Genomic DNA, 18,497 nt, shown 5'->3' with positions numbered 1-18,497 from the left:
GGAAAAACTTTATGTAGGCAGCATAACATAAGCTTAACTTTGATGGTTCCTAGGGATTCAAAGAAATGAAGGTGTGGATGGAATATACTGTATGCCTGGGGGACAGTCTATGCAAAAGCATAGGAGATTGTTTTACATGAAGAAAAGCAAGAAAGCCAGCTTCTCTGAACCATAGATTTCAGAAAGAAAAAATAAAAAATATAAGCCTACAGAGATAGATTGGCATCTGTTAGCATGGAGCTTTAATTTTACCGAAGGAGTTTACAAATGGTGATAGAATATAAGCTCCTTGAGAACCGATTTTTTTTTTGTCTTTTTATTTGTGTACCTAGTAAAGTACAGAGCAGGCACCTAAGAAATGTGCATTGATTGCTTGATTGATTTTAATGGAAATAGAGAATCAGTGGTGTTTACTAAGTAAGTATACATGTGAGGTAATAAGAATAGTGCTTCAGGGAAATAATTTTAGCAACTGCATGAAGCATGGACTAGGGAGGGGAAGACAAAGATAGGGAAACCAATTGGGAAGCTGTTGAAATGGTCCAAGGGAGAGAAGATGAGGCCTGAGCTGGGGTGGTGGCCTTGTCAATTCCAGGAAAAAAACCCAGAGGTGTGTTCTTAGAACTGACTAACCCTGAAATGTATATGGGACAATGAGTGGGTAAGAATATCAAGTAACATTCTGGAGAAAAAATGGAGAGGGGAGTGATTGAAGATTAACTTACTGCTTCTGATTTAAAACTTCATTAGAAAACTGTTAACATAAAAACCTGTTGAAATTGAAACATTGAACCCAACACCCACCAAGATTAGGGCATGATTGAAATGTTATGGTACTTTGTGTGTTTAAATTGATTTCATATGATCAAGAGTTGAAAGAGATCTCAAAAGTCATCTTATTTAAATGTTAATACTTACAAGTGTATTTACTTGTATTTTAAAAATAATTTTATAAACTTACTATTTATTATATTAATATTAATAGTAGCATTACTATTACCATCAACACAACCAATGACTTTGCAATTTTTTACATTTAAATAAGTGAATTTCAATGAAAATCTCAATGTACTTCATAAATTCTTTCTAAATCTCCATCAATGTTATCTGTTTGCCCATTTATTCTCCTTCAGTTTTATGCTGAAAAGGTTGTAAGAAGTATGTGCCCTGTTCTTTGTGGAAAAGGAGGGTGGATTCCCACTTTGTGTTACTTCATAAAGGTCTCTGGTTTTGGGGGCTTTTTTGGTGAGGCAATTGGGGTTAAGTGACTTACCCAGGGTCACACAGCTAGTAAGTGTCATGTGTCATGTATCTGAGGCTGGATTTGAACTCATATCCTTCTGACTCCATGGCTGGAGCTTTACCCACTACTCTACCTAGCTGCCCCTAAGGTCTCTGTTTCTTTATACTCCTCATATGTGGTGAGATTACTTGCATTTCAGTTTTCCATCACATTATGGATGCAGTTTGGAATAGCTGACACAGTGCTAAGTTCAAATCCTACTGCTGACATTTGCTAAGCTGTTAACCCTGGGCAGGTCATATATCCTCTTTGTGCTTCACACAACTATCTAGATAAGATCTACTTAGTCATAGATGCATATAATCTGTGCATGTGGAAAGACTTACTAACCTAAGTATTCTCCTAGTGACCAAATCACACATCTCTCACATATTTATGAATTACATTATATTTGTGTGCCATATCTTAAAAACATTTCTTTATTTTGGAGCATTATATATGCCTCCGATTTTTCATAATTAAAAATGCTGTTCTGAAAATTTTCAAGTTACCTCTTTTCCTTTTCCTTTTTTAAACTGTTTTCAGGATAACAGAACTATTGGGAGAAAGGACATGATTACTTTTATAGATTTTACTTCTGTCTGACAATTTTTTTGAGTTTGCAATTCATGTAACCTATTTCTCTACACCATCACCACCATTGAGGATCATTGCTTTTAAGTATTTTCAGTGTGAGATTTGCAAGGTGGTAACTCAGAGTTCTTGTAATTTGCATCCTTTTGATTATTATTAATGTCCCTTTGGAGGGGGGAACTTTACACACATTCACACATGTGCACAGACATATGGGATTTTCCTTAAAGGAAAGCTTCTATCATTCTAAATAATTGTGAGAGTAGAGGAGGGAAATGTCATGACAAGTATAAATGCGATCCTAACCCTCTCTATTTAAAGGAACATATGTCCTTCTTCCATAGTTATTCACTCTCTTGCACATTGCACGTTTTGAGTATGCTTCTGTTTTATTTTCTTGTTCATATTGATTTGATTCAGTGTTTGTAAGCATACATATACTGCAGAAACATTTGTTTTCTATTCAGTTTTATTTTCATTTATGTATCTGCTGCTATTTATGGTGGGGTTTTTAATCACATGGGCCTGCTGATATGGTTATAGCCTTGCTTCACTTTGCTGTTATGAATATTTGCTATTGTTTTGTGGATATGTATCTATTTATATGATGTGCATGTACTACATACTATATGTGATTTAGAGCTTTATTCAGTAAAACATCCTGTCAGGGGAAGCTTTAAGTTGTGCTGTGTCTGTCTATTTCATGTATTATTAATGTCCAATATTGTGTTTGACACGTCAAGGCGATTTTCTGCAATGTTGGGATAATCATACTTATTCTCTTAAGTATTGGTGTTTATTTTGATGCTGTGATGTATAATTACAGATGTCAATCACATCATGCATGATTTTGTAAAGGATTGCAAAGTTTCTGACCCTGAGGAAAATTGGCACACTTTAGGATTGTCAAGGAGATAAGGAAGCTGGGGAAGGAGACCTGTTTTCTTTTCTTTTTCTTTTGGCTAGGTAATGGTGTTAAGTGACTTGCCCAGGGTCACACAGATAGTAAGTGTTATGTGTCTGAGGCCAGATTTGAACTCAAGTCCTCCTGACTTCAGGGCCAGTGCTCTATCCACTGTGCCACTTAGCTGCCACGAAGGAGACCTGTTTATAACAACAGAAATTACCCTGTATTTCCACCTTTGACTCTACCAAAGGAGCTGCCTTGACTCTGGAGCTGACTGGGACAGACTTTGACTAATAAACTAGCCAGTTCCATTCTAAGGGATTACAGGTTAAGAGAAGACCAGGGAGAAGGGAAGTAGGAGAGATAACACTGTACTAGGATGTGAGAAAAAGTACATTGGGACAAGGAGGCAATAGTCTTCAGAGAGAGCATCCAAGGAACCACCTTGACTATCAAACACACCAGAAAGAAAGAGAGTGGGAGTCAGTAGGGTACAACATCAGCGTGAGATTCTCATCGACAGACTCTAGGTCAGGGGCTAAATTGACCCCATGGATCATGGATGAGGAGCGTCAGGATGGAACGCACCATTGAAAAACCATTTTCTGACAGAGAACCTACATGGGACAATTCCTTCATTTTTCTTCTACCTTTTTCTTTTCCACTCAATTGTAAAAAGGTGTGCCTGTTTCACAAAATTAAATTCCACTTTTATTTTACAGCTTTATCTTTTGGTTGCACTTTAAGTTTTGAACTATCTCCCTCCACACATCCCTACTCTGCCTAGAGAAAGTCATTATTTCTCTCTCTCTCTCTCTCTCTCTCTCTCTCTCTCTCTCTCTCTCTCACACACACACACACACACACACACACACACAACACACACACACACACACACACACACACGCACACATACATGCATACTTCTATTAATTGGGTTCTTTCCCTGGAGGTAGATAGCATCTTCCTTCATAGGCCTTTTGTACTTGATTTGAGTAATACTCAGAATAACTTAGTCATTCACAGTTAGTCTTCAAATATACAATGTTCTCTTGGTTCTGCTCATTCCACTCTTCATTATTTCACACAAATCTTTCCAAGTTTTTCTAAAATTGACCTGCTCATCCTTTTTTGTTTTTTTTTACAGCCTAGTAGTATTCCATCACAATCATATACCATAACTTCTTTAGCCATTGCCCAATTGATGTGCATCCTCTAACTTCCAGTTCTTTGCCACCACAAAGAGAGACAATAGAAATATTTTAAAATATATAGGCCTTTTTCCCCCCTTTTTCTCTGATCACCTTGGGAAGCGATCTAATAGTAATATTGCTGGGTCAAAGGATATATACAGTTTTATAAATCTTTGGGCATAATTCCAGATTGCTCTCCAAAATCATTGGATCAGTTCATAGTTCCACCAACAGTGTATTAGTGTCCTAGCTTTTCCATATCTCTTCCAACATTTGTCATTTTCCTCTTCTATCATTTTAGCCAATTTGATAGGTATGAGATGATATCTCAAAGTTCTTTTAATTTGTCTTTTTCTCACTAATAATGATTTAGAGCATTTTATATGACTATATGTAGCTTTCATTTATTCATCAAAAAACTGCCTATTCATATCCTTTGACTATTTATCAATTAGGGAATGACTTATTTTCTTACAGATTTGACAAAGTTCTCTATATATTTGAGATATGAGAACTTTATCTGTGAAGCTGTCTATAAACATTTCCCCCAATTTCCTGTTTTCCTTCTAATCTTGATTATATTGATTCTATTTATTTAAAAAACCCTTTTTAATTTAAAGTAGTCAAAATTATCCATATTACATCTCACAACTCTCTCTATCTCTTGTTTATTCATAAATTCTTCTATTCATAAATCTGACAGGTAATACGTTCCATGTTCTGATTTGCTTATGAATATTTTCCTTTATATCTAGGTCATGTGTCCATTTCGACCTTGTCTTGGTAAAAGGTGTCAGATATTGGTCTATACACAGTTTCTACCAGACTACCTTTTAATTTTCCCAACCTTTTTTTTTTTTTACCATATAGTGAATTCTTATCCCAAAAGCTTAAATCTTTACATTTGTTAAATATCAGGTTACTATAATCATTTACTACTATATATTGTATGTCTACTCTGTACTGATTCATCTTTCTGCTTCTTAGCTACTACTAGATAGTTTTGATAATTACTGCTTTATAATATAGTTTAAGATCTGGTACCACTAAATCTCCTTCTTTTACATTTTTTTCATTAATTCCTTCTATATTCTTGACCTTTTGTTCTCACAAATGAATTTTGTTATTATTTTTTCTAGTTCAATAAAATCATTTTTGCTTATTCAGTTGGGATGGTATTGAATAAGTAGATTAAATAGAACTGTCATTTTAATTATATTGGTTCTGAGCACCAATGAACAATTAATATTTCTCCAATTATTTGAATCTGATTTCATCTGTATAAAAAGTATTTTATAATTATGTTCGTGTAGTTTAATCTCCATTTCTTAAGAGTTCATTTACCGATTTAAGTATCTGTTAAGCCAGTTACTATAATAAATACTGTTAACCATTGCATTGCTAGTTTATGCATCTTTGCAGATAAATGTAGCAGAGAAAATTGTGCAGTGCCTAGGAGAGAAATGAAATAGATATATTAATAGAAACAGATTATAGGAGAGCTGGTAATCTTCTGCGTGTAGAGTGAGAGCTGTAGTAAGAGAACTACTGATTATTTTTTGTATATGTTCTATAGCAGATAAAGAAGCCTTTTCCTAGGACCTTTGCCTCCAGACAATGAGGACAATGAGTGAAATAAGGTAACTTGGATAGGACTTTTTTTTTATTTGACTGGCATTGGGATATAAAGCTATCACTTTTCTTCCCTTTGTTCACTGTGGCCCTGTCTGAAAGGAAAATCTCATATTCACAGGGAAGGAGCCAAATGAGTAACTGGAGGAAGAACTGATGGGAAGAACCAATAGAGTGGAAGGAGAAGAGTAGTTCAGCCTCAACAAGGATAGTGACAGGTGAGTTACATTCCTGATGTATTTACTTATCAGCACAGCCTCACAGCACAACACCACTAGTTCACTGTTAGAGGTTGCACCTGCTGCCAACCTGTCTGCCATTTATGGTTTTCTAAATGCTCCAAAAGAGTGACCATTGCTATCTCTTATAACTAATGTACTCAATATTCCTGCCAAATTTAACCACTTTCAATCTGCTAATCTCACTCTACCTTCTTCAAATCATATCCCTCTGCTTATATTGACTTAACTAGGATCACAAACCAACTCCATTCCCTCCCCCAGCTATACCTTCATTGACTGAAATCTCTCCCATCCTTCATGTGCCAACTTATGCAAACGCCACTTTCTCCAAGAAGCTTTTACTCACTTTGTTCTGTCCCTCTCCCGACACAATTGATTTCTCCCTCTTCAAATTTCTCATACAGCTGTTCTTTGTTTTCCTTTGTCCTTCTCATATGACATGGTATGTATATCATATTTATATGTTTTCAGGTTATATTCTACCTGTCTTTTGGATGGTAAGTTACTTAAGAACAGGGAAAACAATATTTTTCATTTTCGTACCTCTGCTGTCTTGCGCTTAAGTGGGCACATAGTAAATTTTTTTTGACTTGGAATTCTTTCAGACAGGTGAACTAACATGATGTATAAGGCAAGATTAACACATTTAATTTACAACTGAAGTCTACCACCATCTCAACATATTTGTCACCCTGAACTGTCCACTTTCTTTACGTGAATAAGTGTGGAAGGATTCAGCCCACCAACAATCAAATTCAAGTAAAATGAATTAATTAGGTAATATATTCAAAACACTGTTCTGGGCACTTATTCCTAGGATCTTTAACCCTAGCCAATGAGACACATAGGACAGCAACTTGGCTAGGGGAAGTACTGACTTTTTTTTTTAACCTAGCAGGCTCTGGAACATAAGGCCATCACCAATTTTCTTAGCCGATACAAAGAGGGAGATACAAAGATAATTTTAGAGGATGGTCATGGTTCACAGAGTGGTTGGACTAGATGAACTCTTAGACAAATTTTAGTCATAAAGCTTTGGGACTGTTTGATATATATATATATATATATATATATAACACACACACACATATATATGTATATATATGCATATATATACACACACATGTATATATATATATATATATATACACACACACACATATATATGTATATATATGCATATATATACACACATATGTATATATGTATATGTACATATACATATATATTTACACACTCACATATATGATGATTATATAATAACCTCTGCACCCAACACTTTGAAATTGAGTTGCATCTCTTTTTTTTCCCTTTTGCCCTAACTTAGTATAGCAGCTCTGTCCCACACTTTGTCTTAACCCCTTAGATTGGTGTGGAATGGTCCCTGGATCCTCAGCAAATGGCTGCTCCCCTAAGCTGACTGTTGTCTGGGGATTGAATAGTACAGGAGATAGAGGCTGTTTTGGTCATAGGTCAATAAGAGCACCAGAAGTCAAAGAAAGGATTTTTTTCCCTTTGAATCAAGGTGGAGGGAAGGAGATCACTTTTTGACTGGCTTCATGCCTGATGCCCTGAGCACAAATACAGTAGTTCAAGCACTACATGGATCATTCTTTCTTCTCTGTTTACCTAAGCCACCTCTAAGCTCATTCTTTTGTTTCTCAAGATGGGCTGAGTTTGAAGGAAATAAGAATGAGTACTTGGTCAAGGAAAGTTCTTTATAATGTTGCTCGATAGCAATTTCAAGTGCCATAGGCATGAGAAGGAGAAAGGAGTCACAGTGTGCGTTTTCCCCATGTGCTGCAATCTCACGATGTGATAGTCACAGAGCTGTTGTTTCCCTCTAGGTCAGCCTGACTTCTCTTTTTAAATTTTTTTTTATTTTTAGGCAACTGGGGTTAAGTGACTTTCCCAGGGTCACACAGTGGTTTATCTTCTCTTCAAGACATACAGAGAATGCTTATTAGCAATGTCTGTATTGGCATATTTTTGCTCTTCCAGAATACAATTGGAATTCTGGTAAACTTCTTCCTCTTTTCTCTTTATATTTTGAATTTCCTATCTGGCCACAAATTAAGGCCACTAAACTTGATTCTGACCCAGCTAATCTTGGCTAACATTACTGTACTGGTAAGCAAGGGAAGCCCAGAAATACTACAAGCTTTTGGGATAAGCTATTTCCTGGATGATGTTGGATGCAAAATGATATTTTTCCTTCACAGAATGGCCCAGGGGCTTTCAATTTGCTTCACTTGCCTTCTGTGTAGCTTTCAGGCCATCAGCATCAGTCCCAGTGATTCCACACTGTCAGAACTCAAAGCCAGAATTCCAGAATTAATTTCTACCTCCTGTCTCTTCTGTTGGATCTTGAATATCTTGATAGAAATTCCTGTGCTAATATTTGTGAGAGGACCAAGGATTACTACCAACAATACAAATAAATCTAATGCTATATATTGTTCAATGGGAATACTTATAGATGTTTACTCCATTATGACTAGTCTGAGAAATGTACTCTGTGTGGGACTCATGTTTTGGACCAGTAGCTACATGGTGATTCTCCTGCACAGACACCACCAACAAGTCCAGAACATCCACAGTACCAGCTTCTCATCTAGAACTCTCGCTGAGGTCAGGGCCACCCAAACCATCCTACTGTTGATGGGCATTTTTGTCTGTTTTTACTTCCTTCACTCCATCACTTTGATTTTTCTCACTTATTTAGATCATAACCTGTATGGGTTGACCATTTCTGCCATTCTGTCTCTTTGCTTCCCAGCCCTTAGCCCTTTTGTGTTGCTCCCCCGAACCCTCAAGTACAGCTGCATTCTCTGACCAAGAAAAGACACTGGTTCTCATAATGTCTTAAAGTTTGAATATAGGATTGCTAGAGTGATTTCTCCTGCCTGCACTCATGCTTCCCACCCCATGAAGGTCCTTGTCACAAGGAAGAAGAACTTATGCGTGATCTAGATATAAAGAAAGATTTTACAAGATAATTAGAAGAACACAGAACATATTACTTACCAGCCTTATGGATAGGTGAACAAATTGTGAATAAACAAGAGATGGAGAGCAAAGTTAGGTGGAAAATGGATAATTTCAATTACATTAAATTAAAAAGGGTTTATAGAAATAAAAGAAATGTGGGAAAGATCAGAAGGAAAACAGAACATTGGGAAATTTTTTTATAAACAATTTTTCAGATAAGGGTTTCATACCTAAAATATATAAAGAACTTTGTCAAATCTACAAGAAGATAAGTCATTCCCCAATTAATTAATGGTCAAAGGATATGAACAGGCAATTTTCCAATGAAGAAATAAAAAAACTATAATCATATAAAGTACTCTAAATCATTATTGATTAGAGAAATGCAAGCTAAAACAACCTTGAGATATCATTTTACACCTACCAGATTGGCTAAAACAATAGAAGGGGAAAGTGACAAATGTTGGTGGGGATGTGGAAAAATTGGGATGCTAAATCATTGTTGGTGAAATTATAAAATGATCCAACCATTTTGGAGAGCAATCTGGACTTATGGCCAAAGAGTTATTAAATTACTTATATCCTTTGACCCAGTAATACCAATACTTGCTCTATTTCCTAAAAGAATTAGGGAAAAAGGAAAAGAACCTACATATTCTAAAATGATTATAGCAGCTCTCTTTGTGGTGGCAAAGAATTGGAAATTGCAGGGAAGCCCATTATTTGGGGAATGGCTGAACAAATTGTGGTATATCATTGTGATGGAATGCTATTGTGCTATAGGAAATGATGAGCTCAATGATTTTAGAAAAACATGGAAAGACTTGCACAAAATAACAAAGAGCTAAATGAGCAAAACCAAGAGAACATTGTATACAGTAATAGCAAAATTGTTTTAAGAATGACTTTGAACAAATAAGTTATTTTGACTGTTATAAATACTCAAATTAACTATGAAGATTAAAGGACATACAAAGGAAGATGCTATCTGTATCCAGAGAAAGAACTGATAAATAGAAGCATACATAAAGTAATTTTACATGTATGTGCCTATTTCTGTCTAATGGTAGCCATCTCTAGGTCGGGAAGGGAAGGAAGAAAACATTTACACAATAATTTTGTTGTATATTTGAAAGGAATAACAAGTTGTGCATAGTAGATTTACAGCTTCATGTGCAATTATCTTTTTTTTTAAATTGTACTATGAGTGGAAGGTAGAGTGGAGTAGGGAGAGAGGGATGAGTCAAGAAGACCAACCAGCAGTATATTGCAATAGCTGTGGCATGAGGTGATGTAGTTTTACATGAAGACAGTGACAGTCAGTAGGAGAAGTGGGTGTATATGGTCAGTATTATGAATATAAAGCCATTAGCACTTACTAGCTGATTGGATAGTGGAGTGTAACAGTGGAAAGTTGAAGATGATGCCTAGAAGACTGAGGAGATGGTAGTGCTCTCTGTAGTAAGAGGAAAGTTAGGAAGAGGGTAGAGCTTGGAAAGGGAAATAGAAGTTTAGTGTGAGACATGTTGAGATTAAAATGTATTGTTGTTTTGTTGATTAGTTGTGTCCACTCTTTGTGACCCCATTTGGGGTTTTCTTGGCAAAGATACTAGAGTGGTTTGCTATCTTCTTCTCCAGCTCATTTTACAGATGAGACAAGTGAGGTAAACAGGATTAAGTTACTTGCCCAGGGTCACACAGTGTCTGAGGCTGGTTTTGAATTCAAATCCTCCTGACTTGAAGGCTAGCCATTCTATCTACTGCACCACCTAGCTGTCTCTAAAATGTATGGGGATATCCAATAAGCTATTAAAAATGCAAGTCTAAAGGTTTGGGGAGAGGAAAAGCCTGGATAACTAGGTCTGTAAATCATCAACATAGAGATGATAATTGAATTCATGATAACTGATAAGATCCTAAACCAGGGTAAAAAATGAAAAGAAAAATACAATAACCTTATCTGTCTCTGGGATAATGAAAGAGTTGATTTTTTTTGGTGCTTTTTGTTAAGAATATTCATTTGAAGTGTTTTTATGTTAAACACCCTGCTAATATTTCTAATTATGAAAATAAAGCAAAATATACATTCCATTTGACCCAGAAATTCCATTACTGGGCATACTCCAAAAATGTCGCCAATAAGAAGGAAGTCCCCATATACAGCAAAATATTTATAGCAGCATTTTTTGTTATACCAAAGAAATGGAAACAAAGTTCACGTGCATCAGTTGGGCAGTGGCTAAACAAATTGTGGTATGAGAATGTCATGTGCTATAAAAGACAACAAATATGATGAATAAAGACAAACATGGAAAGACTTTAATTAATTAATGGAGAGTGAGGTAAATAGAGCCAAGAAACAATAAACATGATGACTACACCAATATAAAGGGAAGGAACAAGTACAAAATGATCACATGTGAATATTGCAAAATCACAAAGAAAAAGCGGGGTCTCAAAGAAGAGATATAAGAAGATACCACCACTCCCTACCTTTGCAGAGGTGGAAGGGTCACAGGTGTGGAACACTGTATACATTTTCAAACTTATTTGATATATTGATTAGTTTTGATGATTTTTCCTTTAAGAAATATTCTTTGTTGTATAAGAGGACTTTCTGAGGGGGAGGGGCAAGATATTGGGGGGTATTTTGGTCACATAAAATCAAAAGATATCAAATAATTTTAGATTAAAAATAAATATTCTGTTCACTTCTGATTCCTTTTGGAAGAATAGCTCAAATATTGATGTCTCTTTTGTTAGAAGTCCACCCTTTTAAACTGATGAATAGGCTTGTCTTGACAAAATATGTTATTCTAAGACCCATCAGGATTTCTTTTGCTTTTTAGAATATTGCATTCAAATTCTTTGATTTCTCATGGACATAGAATAGACTTGGACTATTCAAATTAACTTCTCTTGACTATGTACAGTATGGACAGTGAAATACATACAATTTGAAGTTTAGCCATGGCATTCACTTGTAATTTAAATTTGCAGTTTCTCTTCATTGACAATTTGTGAACTTTTGATCAATGTTTCCTTATTTTCAAAATAGTTAACATATTGTTTGCCTTCTTTTCCAAAGCATATCACTTATTCAGGATTTTTATAACTTGTGATTGATGAAATCTCATCATTCTCAATTTATCCCTGCACTTGTCCTCAAGGTCCTTTGCTCTTTCAATGGTTTTACATATTGAATCTGTCCTGCCAATTTTTCCTCCAAATCTGTATTTTTGAGTTCTCTTGTATATTTGTCCTTTTGAGAGCCTCCATTATCTAGGCAAGCTTCTTTATCACGTGTTCTGAATTGTCTACTGTCTCAGTCATTGATAATTTGATACTGACCCAAGGGATCAGGAAAATCTATATTATAAAGTGTTATTGTGCCAGTTACAGCTATCTGAGCATCAAGAAGAGCCCACTCAAAACTTATCTGGTAAATCAAGAATAGAGTGGCAGGCCACATAGACAAAGAGAACAGCTAACAGCTACCAAAATTATCCCCATCACCTCCTGGATTGAATATAAAATTCTCTGTGTGACATTCTAAGTCCTTCATAACCTGACCCCCTCCTACCTTTTCAATCTTACACCTTACTTCCCTTACCCCCAAACACTTTGCAAACCTGTGACACTGGCCTCTTTGTTGTTCCCTGAACAAAACACTCCATCTCCCAACTCTCGGCATTTTCACTAGTATTCCCACAAACCTCACCCCACCCCCACCTTATGCCCAGAATTTTCTGCCTCCTGGCTTCTTTTGTGTCTTCGTTTTAGTCCTAGCTAAAATTCCACTGTCTGTGGGAAGCTGATTCTTCCTTAATTCTATGACAAAACTGGAGATAACTGAGAGAGGAAATGGACTGGAATTAAGGGGGATTCAGGAAATGCTTCTTATACATGGTAAGATATATAAATATGTGTATTTATTTATATGTATGTATATACACACATATATGTACGTATAAATCATATGCAGTTGTTTTTGTAAAATTGTATTCCCCCATTAGACTGCGAGCTCCTTGAGAGCAGGGCCTACCTTTTTCCTTTCTTTGTATCCATAGCACTTAGCACCATACCTGGGACATAATAAAGACTTATAAGCTTACTGACTTAAAGCTTATTGACTGACTAACAATGAGCCAGTTCAAGTGAGTGCCACTGACACCCAAAGAGCAGGCAATTCATAATAGAAGCTGCGCCAAGTTCAAGTGGGTTGATCATGACACCATTGTTCAGAAGACCAAAGATTGTCTTTTACAGAGGTCAAGAATGTGTGCTATAGAAAGCACAACTGAACAGGCAAGGCGGTATTTATTTTCTGTGACAGTGAACAAGGTGAGCAGCTGACTGATGGGGAACCTGAAACAAAGGACATGGAGATTTCAGTCACTTTATTAGCATAATTCCAAATTGCTTTCTGAGAACAGATTAATTTATACCTCTGCCAACAGCATTTTACTGTGCTTCTCTCTCCATAATCACCACATACCTAAGGACAACAGATAGAAATACAATTTATTTTTAATAAGCAGGAAAAAAGAAAACTGTATAAAATCTCACACAGGAAAAGAACAAAAAGCCCAGATGATTAAGATCACAGAACTAGCATGTGGAAGTGGTCATACTTGAGTCCAGGTGACCACCTTCTAAGATCTTTTTTTTTTCTTTTGAAACATTCCAGACCACTTTTATGACTTGGTATAGTTGCATAATCTTTTTTTTTAGGCAATTTGGGTTAAGTGACTTGCCCAGGGTCACACAGCTAGTAAGTGTCAAGTGTTTGGTCTGAGGCCAGATTTGAACTCAGGTCCTCCTGACTTCAGGGCCAGTACTCTGTCCATTGCACCATCTAGCTGCCCCTAGTTGCATTATCTATAACAGCTAGAAGAAGCATTGTGGAGAGATGAAGAAACCTAGGCCCATTTCACAGAGTTTCTTGGTGCTTTTTTTCCTTCTTCCAAGGAGTCATTGTAGGTGGTGGCACTCAATGATTCATTACATCACATTCATTTTATTCATTTGGTATCTCATTCAGAGAGAGGATTTAACAGATTAGGCAAGAAATAATTTTTCAGGTAAGAAAGGATAACTTCTAATCCTGACCATCAAAATCACTCAGAAAACCATATTGGTAGATCTGATCTGATAGGTGTACTAAGGTATGAGTTAGCAATTCCTGATGAAAGTTAGAACCAGTTCTGAAATGTTAGCATTTTCATTCCATTACCTTATAAATAGCTAGGCAAGCAGAGATTTTTCTTTTGTTTTGTTTTTCAGACTAGATCTCTTTGTCCTACCCAGGTTCATTTGGCAAAATCATACATCCTAAGAATGAGTTTGGTTGAGAATAAGTAACCAGTGTCAGATATAGAAAGGGACAATCTTAATTAGACTCAGGTATGGTGTTAAAGTGACACAAGACTTGAGGTAGGACAAAGGAAGGGAAGCTACCACTCAGGTGCCCTACCCCATTGTGATTGCCATGGTATCTTTGACAGCTTTGTTTTTGACCTAGGCCTATTCACGCTTCCTTGGGCAGCCTAGTGTCCCCCTACTTCCCAGGGCTCTTTATATTCATGCCAGATTTAGTGCTGATAGCAGATTCACCTTACCCCAAAACTGCAGAACTTAAAAGATCCGTGAACCTTCAGCCTTCTTTAATAGCAGAGATTACAGGTATGCAGCCCCACCCCCAGCCCAGGAAGGCTTTTCTTCTTATTTCAGTTGCCTCTGTGTACAATAAATGAGTTCACCATTTAACTAGTATTGAAGCTAGCTGGTGTGAGCAGAGGAAAAATGGGGTCCCATCCAGCCTAGCCAATGAAGAATGAAAATTTTTCTATATGCTCTTCAAGCCTACCCCCTCCTTACGCTAGTGGGAAATATGAGCTTTTACTCAGTTCCCAAAAAAAGACTCAAATGAGAACTGAACTTGAGCTCAAATGAGTTCCTGTCCTTGGACTTGGAATATAAAGAAATACACTTCAACCAGGAAAGGATTTCTGTCATTAGGAGGGAATGTGTCCAGGGATCAAAGGGAATATGTAATTGATGTTGTTTATGAAGAATAATTCTGTTTTTATGACCTTTTTACTTAATTTGATTAGATGCTTTATAAACCAATGTCATTGATGGAGTTGCCACCTTTTTTTACTATTCTTGTGGCTTGGGTTAAAATAATCACCTGGCTTTGGGAATTTCTGGAAAATTGTAACCAAGTAGTATGATATAATCTTGAGCTTTATTATGTGGCACAGCAAGAAGACAAACAAAAATACATATCTACACACTATATGACAATATAAACAAACAGAGGTTTGTCCCCATGTGCAAGAAAATCTCCCTAAGTTGTGAACTGATCAAACCATTCTGGAGAGCAATTTGGAACTATGCCCTAAGGGCTATAAAACTGTGTGTACCCTTTAACTCACCAATGCCACTACTAGATCTGTATTCAAAGAGATCATAAAAAGGGAAAGGACCCACAGGTACAAAAATATCTATGGCAGCTCTTTTTGTGGTGGCAAAGAATTAGAAATTGAGGGGATGCCCATCCATTGGGGAATGACTGAACAAGTTGTGATATATGAATATAATGGAATACTATTGTAGGAGGCAGATTTCAGAAAAACTTGGAAAGACTTATATGAACCAATGCTGAGTGAAGTGGGCAGATCCAGGAGAACATTGTACACAGAAACAGCAACATTGTGCAATGACCAACTTTGATACTTCGTTTTTCTCAGCAACGAAATGATCTAGCACAATTCCAAGGGACTCATGATGGAAAATGCTGTCCACATCCAGAGAAGGCATTATGGAGTCTGAATGCTGATCGAAGCACACTATTTTCTCTTTTTTTTCTTTCTTGTGGTTTTTCCCTTTTGTTCTGATTCTTCTTTCACAACATGATTAATGTGGAAATATCTTTGATTGTACATGTATAGCCTATATCAGATTGTATGCTGTCTTGGGCAGGAGGGGTGGGAGAGAGAAAAAAATTTGGAACTCAAAATCTTGTAGAAGCAAATGTTGAAAACTATCTGTACATGTGATTGGAAAAAATAAAATACTGTTAAGTGGAAAAAAACATTCCCAGCCTGAGTGTGAGGGAGACGTGTTGGGAGGGGGGAAACATGCTCAAAGCTGAGGTTCAGTTGGCAAAATCATACATCCTAAGAATGAGTTTGGTTGAGAATAAGATGTAGAAAGGGACAATCTTTTTTTTTTTCATTTTTTTGTTTCGTTTGACTGATTCTTGCTTTCTCATAGAGTCATTAGTTTCCATTTGTCCAATTCTAGTTTTTAAGAAATTGTTTTCTTCTGTTAGTTTTTGTACTTCCTTCTTCAATTGGCCAATTGTGTTTTTTAGGGACTTGTTTTCCAGTGTACTTTTTTTCCAATTGGCCAATCACATTTTTAAAGGACTCTTCTACCTCTCTCATTTGACTTTTAAAATCCTTCTTGAGCTCTTCTAAGAAGGCTTTTTGGGCTTCCGACCAGTTCATATTTCCTTTTAATGTTGCAGATGTGGGTTTGTTGACAATGTTGTCCTCTTCAGAATTTCTGTCTTGATCTTCACTCTTCTCATAATATGAACCTATGGTATATTTCTTTTTATGCATGGTATTTCTTCATTCCCTGGCCTTTAAAGAGATTGATTTCTCCTGCTGGGGAACAGAGAGCACTGACCCAAGCTTCTTGTGTTGGGACCCTAGGTTTTGGTCACTGGCTTAGTGTACTGGGGCCTCTTATGTTGGTAATTAGAGGCTGTAGAGTTCTGGCAGTTTACCTCATGTTGAGCTGGAGTCAGCAAGGCTGGAACTTTCAGGCAATTCTAGGTTGCCTGCTTTTCCTTTCCTTTAGCTTTCTTCAGCTCCTTTTAGATGGGTGGTACAGGGTGTTTATCTGCCTGGGACCCCTTGTAGTGCTGCCTCCCTCATTTCTGCTAATGCATTGGGACATTCCTTTTCAGCAGAGTGCTGAGGCACCTGGTGGTTTTCCGAGCTGGCCTCCACCAGTCCCCTGCCCCCACCCCCTCTTCCCCCTGCCCTTATCGAGGCACTTGGAGGTCCAGGTGTTGGTGTTTGCCTGCTCTACCACCTGGGCTTCAGGATTTTTTCACAATTGGAGGCTGCAGGGCTCCGACAGTTCACCTTGTGTTGGGCTGGAACCAGTAAGGCTGGGGCTTTAGGAAGATTTTAGGTTGCTTTCTTCAGCTCCTTTCAATGAGATATTTCACATTGTTTTGTAATTTTTCATTCTTTTGGATTTGTTTTACTGTATCTTGATTTCTCATAAAGTCACTGTCTTCCAATTGCTCTATTCTAATTTTTAAGGAAGTATTTTCTTCAGTAAGCTTTTGGACTTCCTTTTCCATTTGGCCAATTTTTCTTTTTAGGGCATTCTTTTCCTCATTGGCTTTTTGGACCTCTTTTGCCATTTGGGTTAGGCTATTTTTTGAGGTGTTATTTTCTTCAGTATTTTTTTGGGTCTCCTTTATCAAGTTGTTGACTTGTTTTTCATGATTTTCTTGCATCACTCTAATTTCTCTTCCCAGTTTTTCTACTTCTCTTACTTGTTTCTCAAAATCCCTTTTGAGCTCTTTCAAGGCCTGGGACTGATTCATATTTTTCTTGGAGTCTTTGGATGTAGGAGCTTTGACTTTGTTGTCTTCTTCTGGTTGTATGCTTCGATCTTCTTTTTCACCAAAATAAGATAATATAGTCTGACTCTTTTTGCGCTGCTTGCTCATGATCCTGGCCGGTTACTTGAGTTTTAAACTCTTTGTTAAGGTAAGAGTCTGCTTCCAATGTGAAGAATGTACTGTCCCAAGCTTTGGGGGTTTATACAGCTGTTTTCAGAGATACTTGTAGGGACCTGTAAACTTTCAGTTCTTGCAAGGTGGTATGATAAGGGGCGAGGTGTTTACTCCTTTCCTGGCCTGTGCTCTGGTCTACCACAAGCATTCCTTTCTGTCCTGGAACTGTGAGGAAGCTTTCCTCTCCTTAACCACTACAAGGTCCACCATGCTAGTGTTCCTTCTTGCCCCAGGACTGCCACCCAGCACCGTGACCCAGATCCAAGCACGGTCAAAGCAAGAGATTCCTGCCTCAGCACTGGCAAAAAGATCCCTACAATCCCCCTCTGATCAGCCACTCAATTCCCCCTCAGTCTGTGGGCCAGAAGCTCAGAACACAGCCAGTGCCCCGGAGCCTGCACTCTGCGCTCTGGAACTGGCTCTGACCTCACTTCTCTCTCAGCACCTCAGAAACAGACTTTTCCCACTGACCTTCTCAGTTGTCTTTGGAGTTCATGGGTTGAGATTTCTGGAAACCACCACAGCTACCTGTGATTCAGTCCTCTGAGGTCTGCTCTAGGTTCACTGTGGCCAGTGCCCCCACCGCACTGCGCTCCTCTCTCAGCCCAGCGTGATACACTCTTCAGCTCCTTTCAGATGAATGCAGAAGGGTACTTATCCGCCTGGGGCCCCTTGTAGTTCTGCCTCCCTTATTTTTGCTGAGGCACTGGGAGACCCGTTTGCTGGGCTGCTGCACTGCTGCTCCCCGTCTTTCTTCTAGTTCAGCTGTTCCAGGGTTTTTTTCTGGGGTGATATGTTCTGGGGTTTCAGAGGTTGATAGGGGAGA

The 18,497-nt window shown here is 37.5% G+C and overlaps 1 protein-coding gene across 1 annotated transcript; it reads left to right on the top strand.

Annotated features, from left to right (window-relative positions):
• Nucleotides 1-7,806: 7,806 nt before the first annotated feature.
• Nucleotides 7,807-8,685, top strand: LOC110197449 (vomeronasal type-1 receptor 1-like). The gene has a single exon (XM_020971393.1). It carries the CDS (start codon nt 7,807-7,809, stop codon nt 8,683-8,685), a length of 879 nt encoding a protein of 292 aa, XP_020827052.1.
• Nucleotides 8,686-18,497: the final 9,812 nt, after the last annotated feature.

Source organism: Phascolarctos cinereus, unplaced genomic scaffold (genome assembly GCF_003287225.1).
Source record: "Phascolarctos cinereus isolate Bilbo 61053 unplaced genomic scaffold, phaCin_HiC Scaffold_4;HRSCAF=312, whole genome shotgun sequence".
In the NCBI taxonomy this organism is placed as follows: Eukaryota; Metazoa; Chordata; class Mammalia; order Diprotodontia; family Phascolarctidae; genus Phascolarctos; species Phascolarctos cinereus.
Note: the sequence above shows the minus strand (reverse complement) of the source record. Positions and strands in the feature narration are given on the sequence as shown.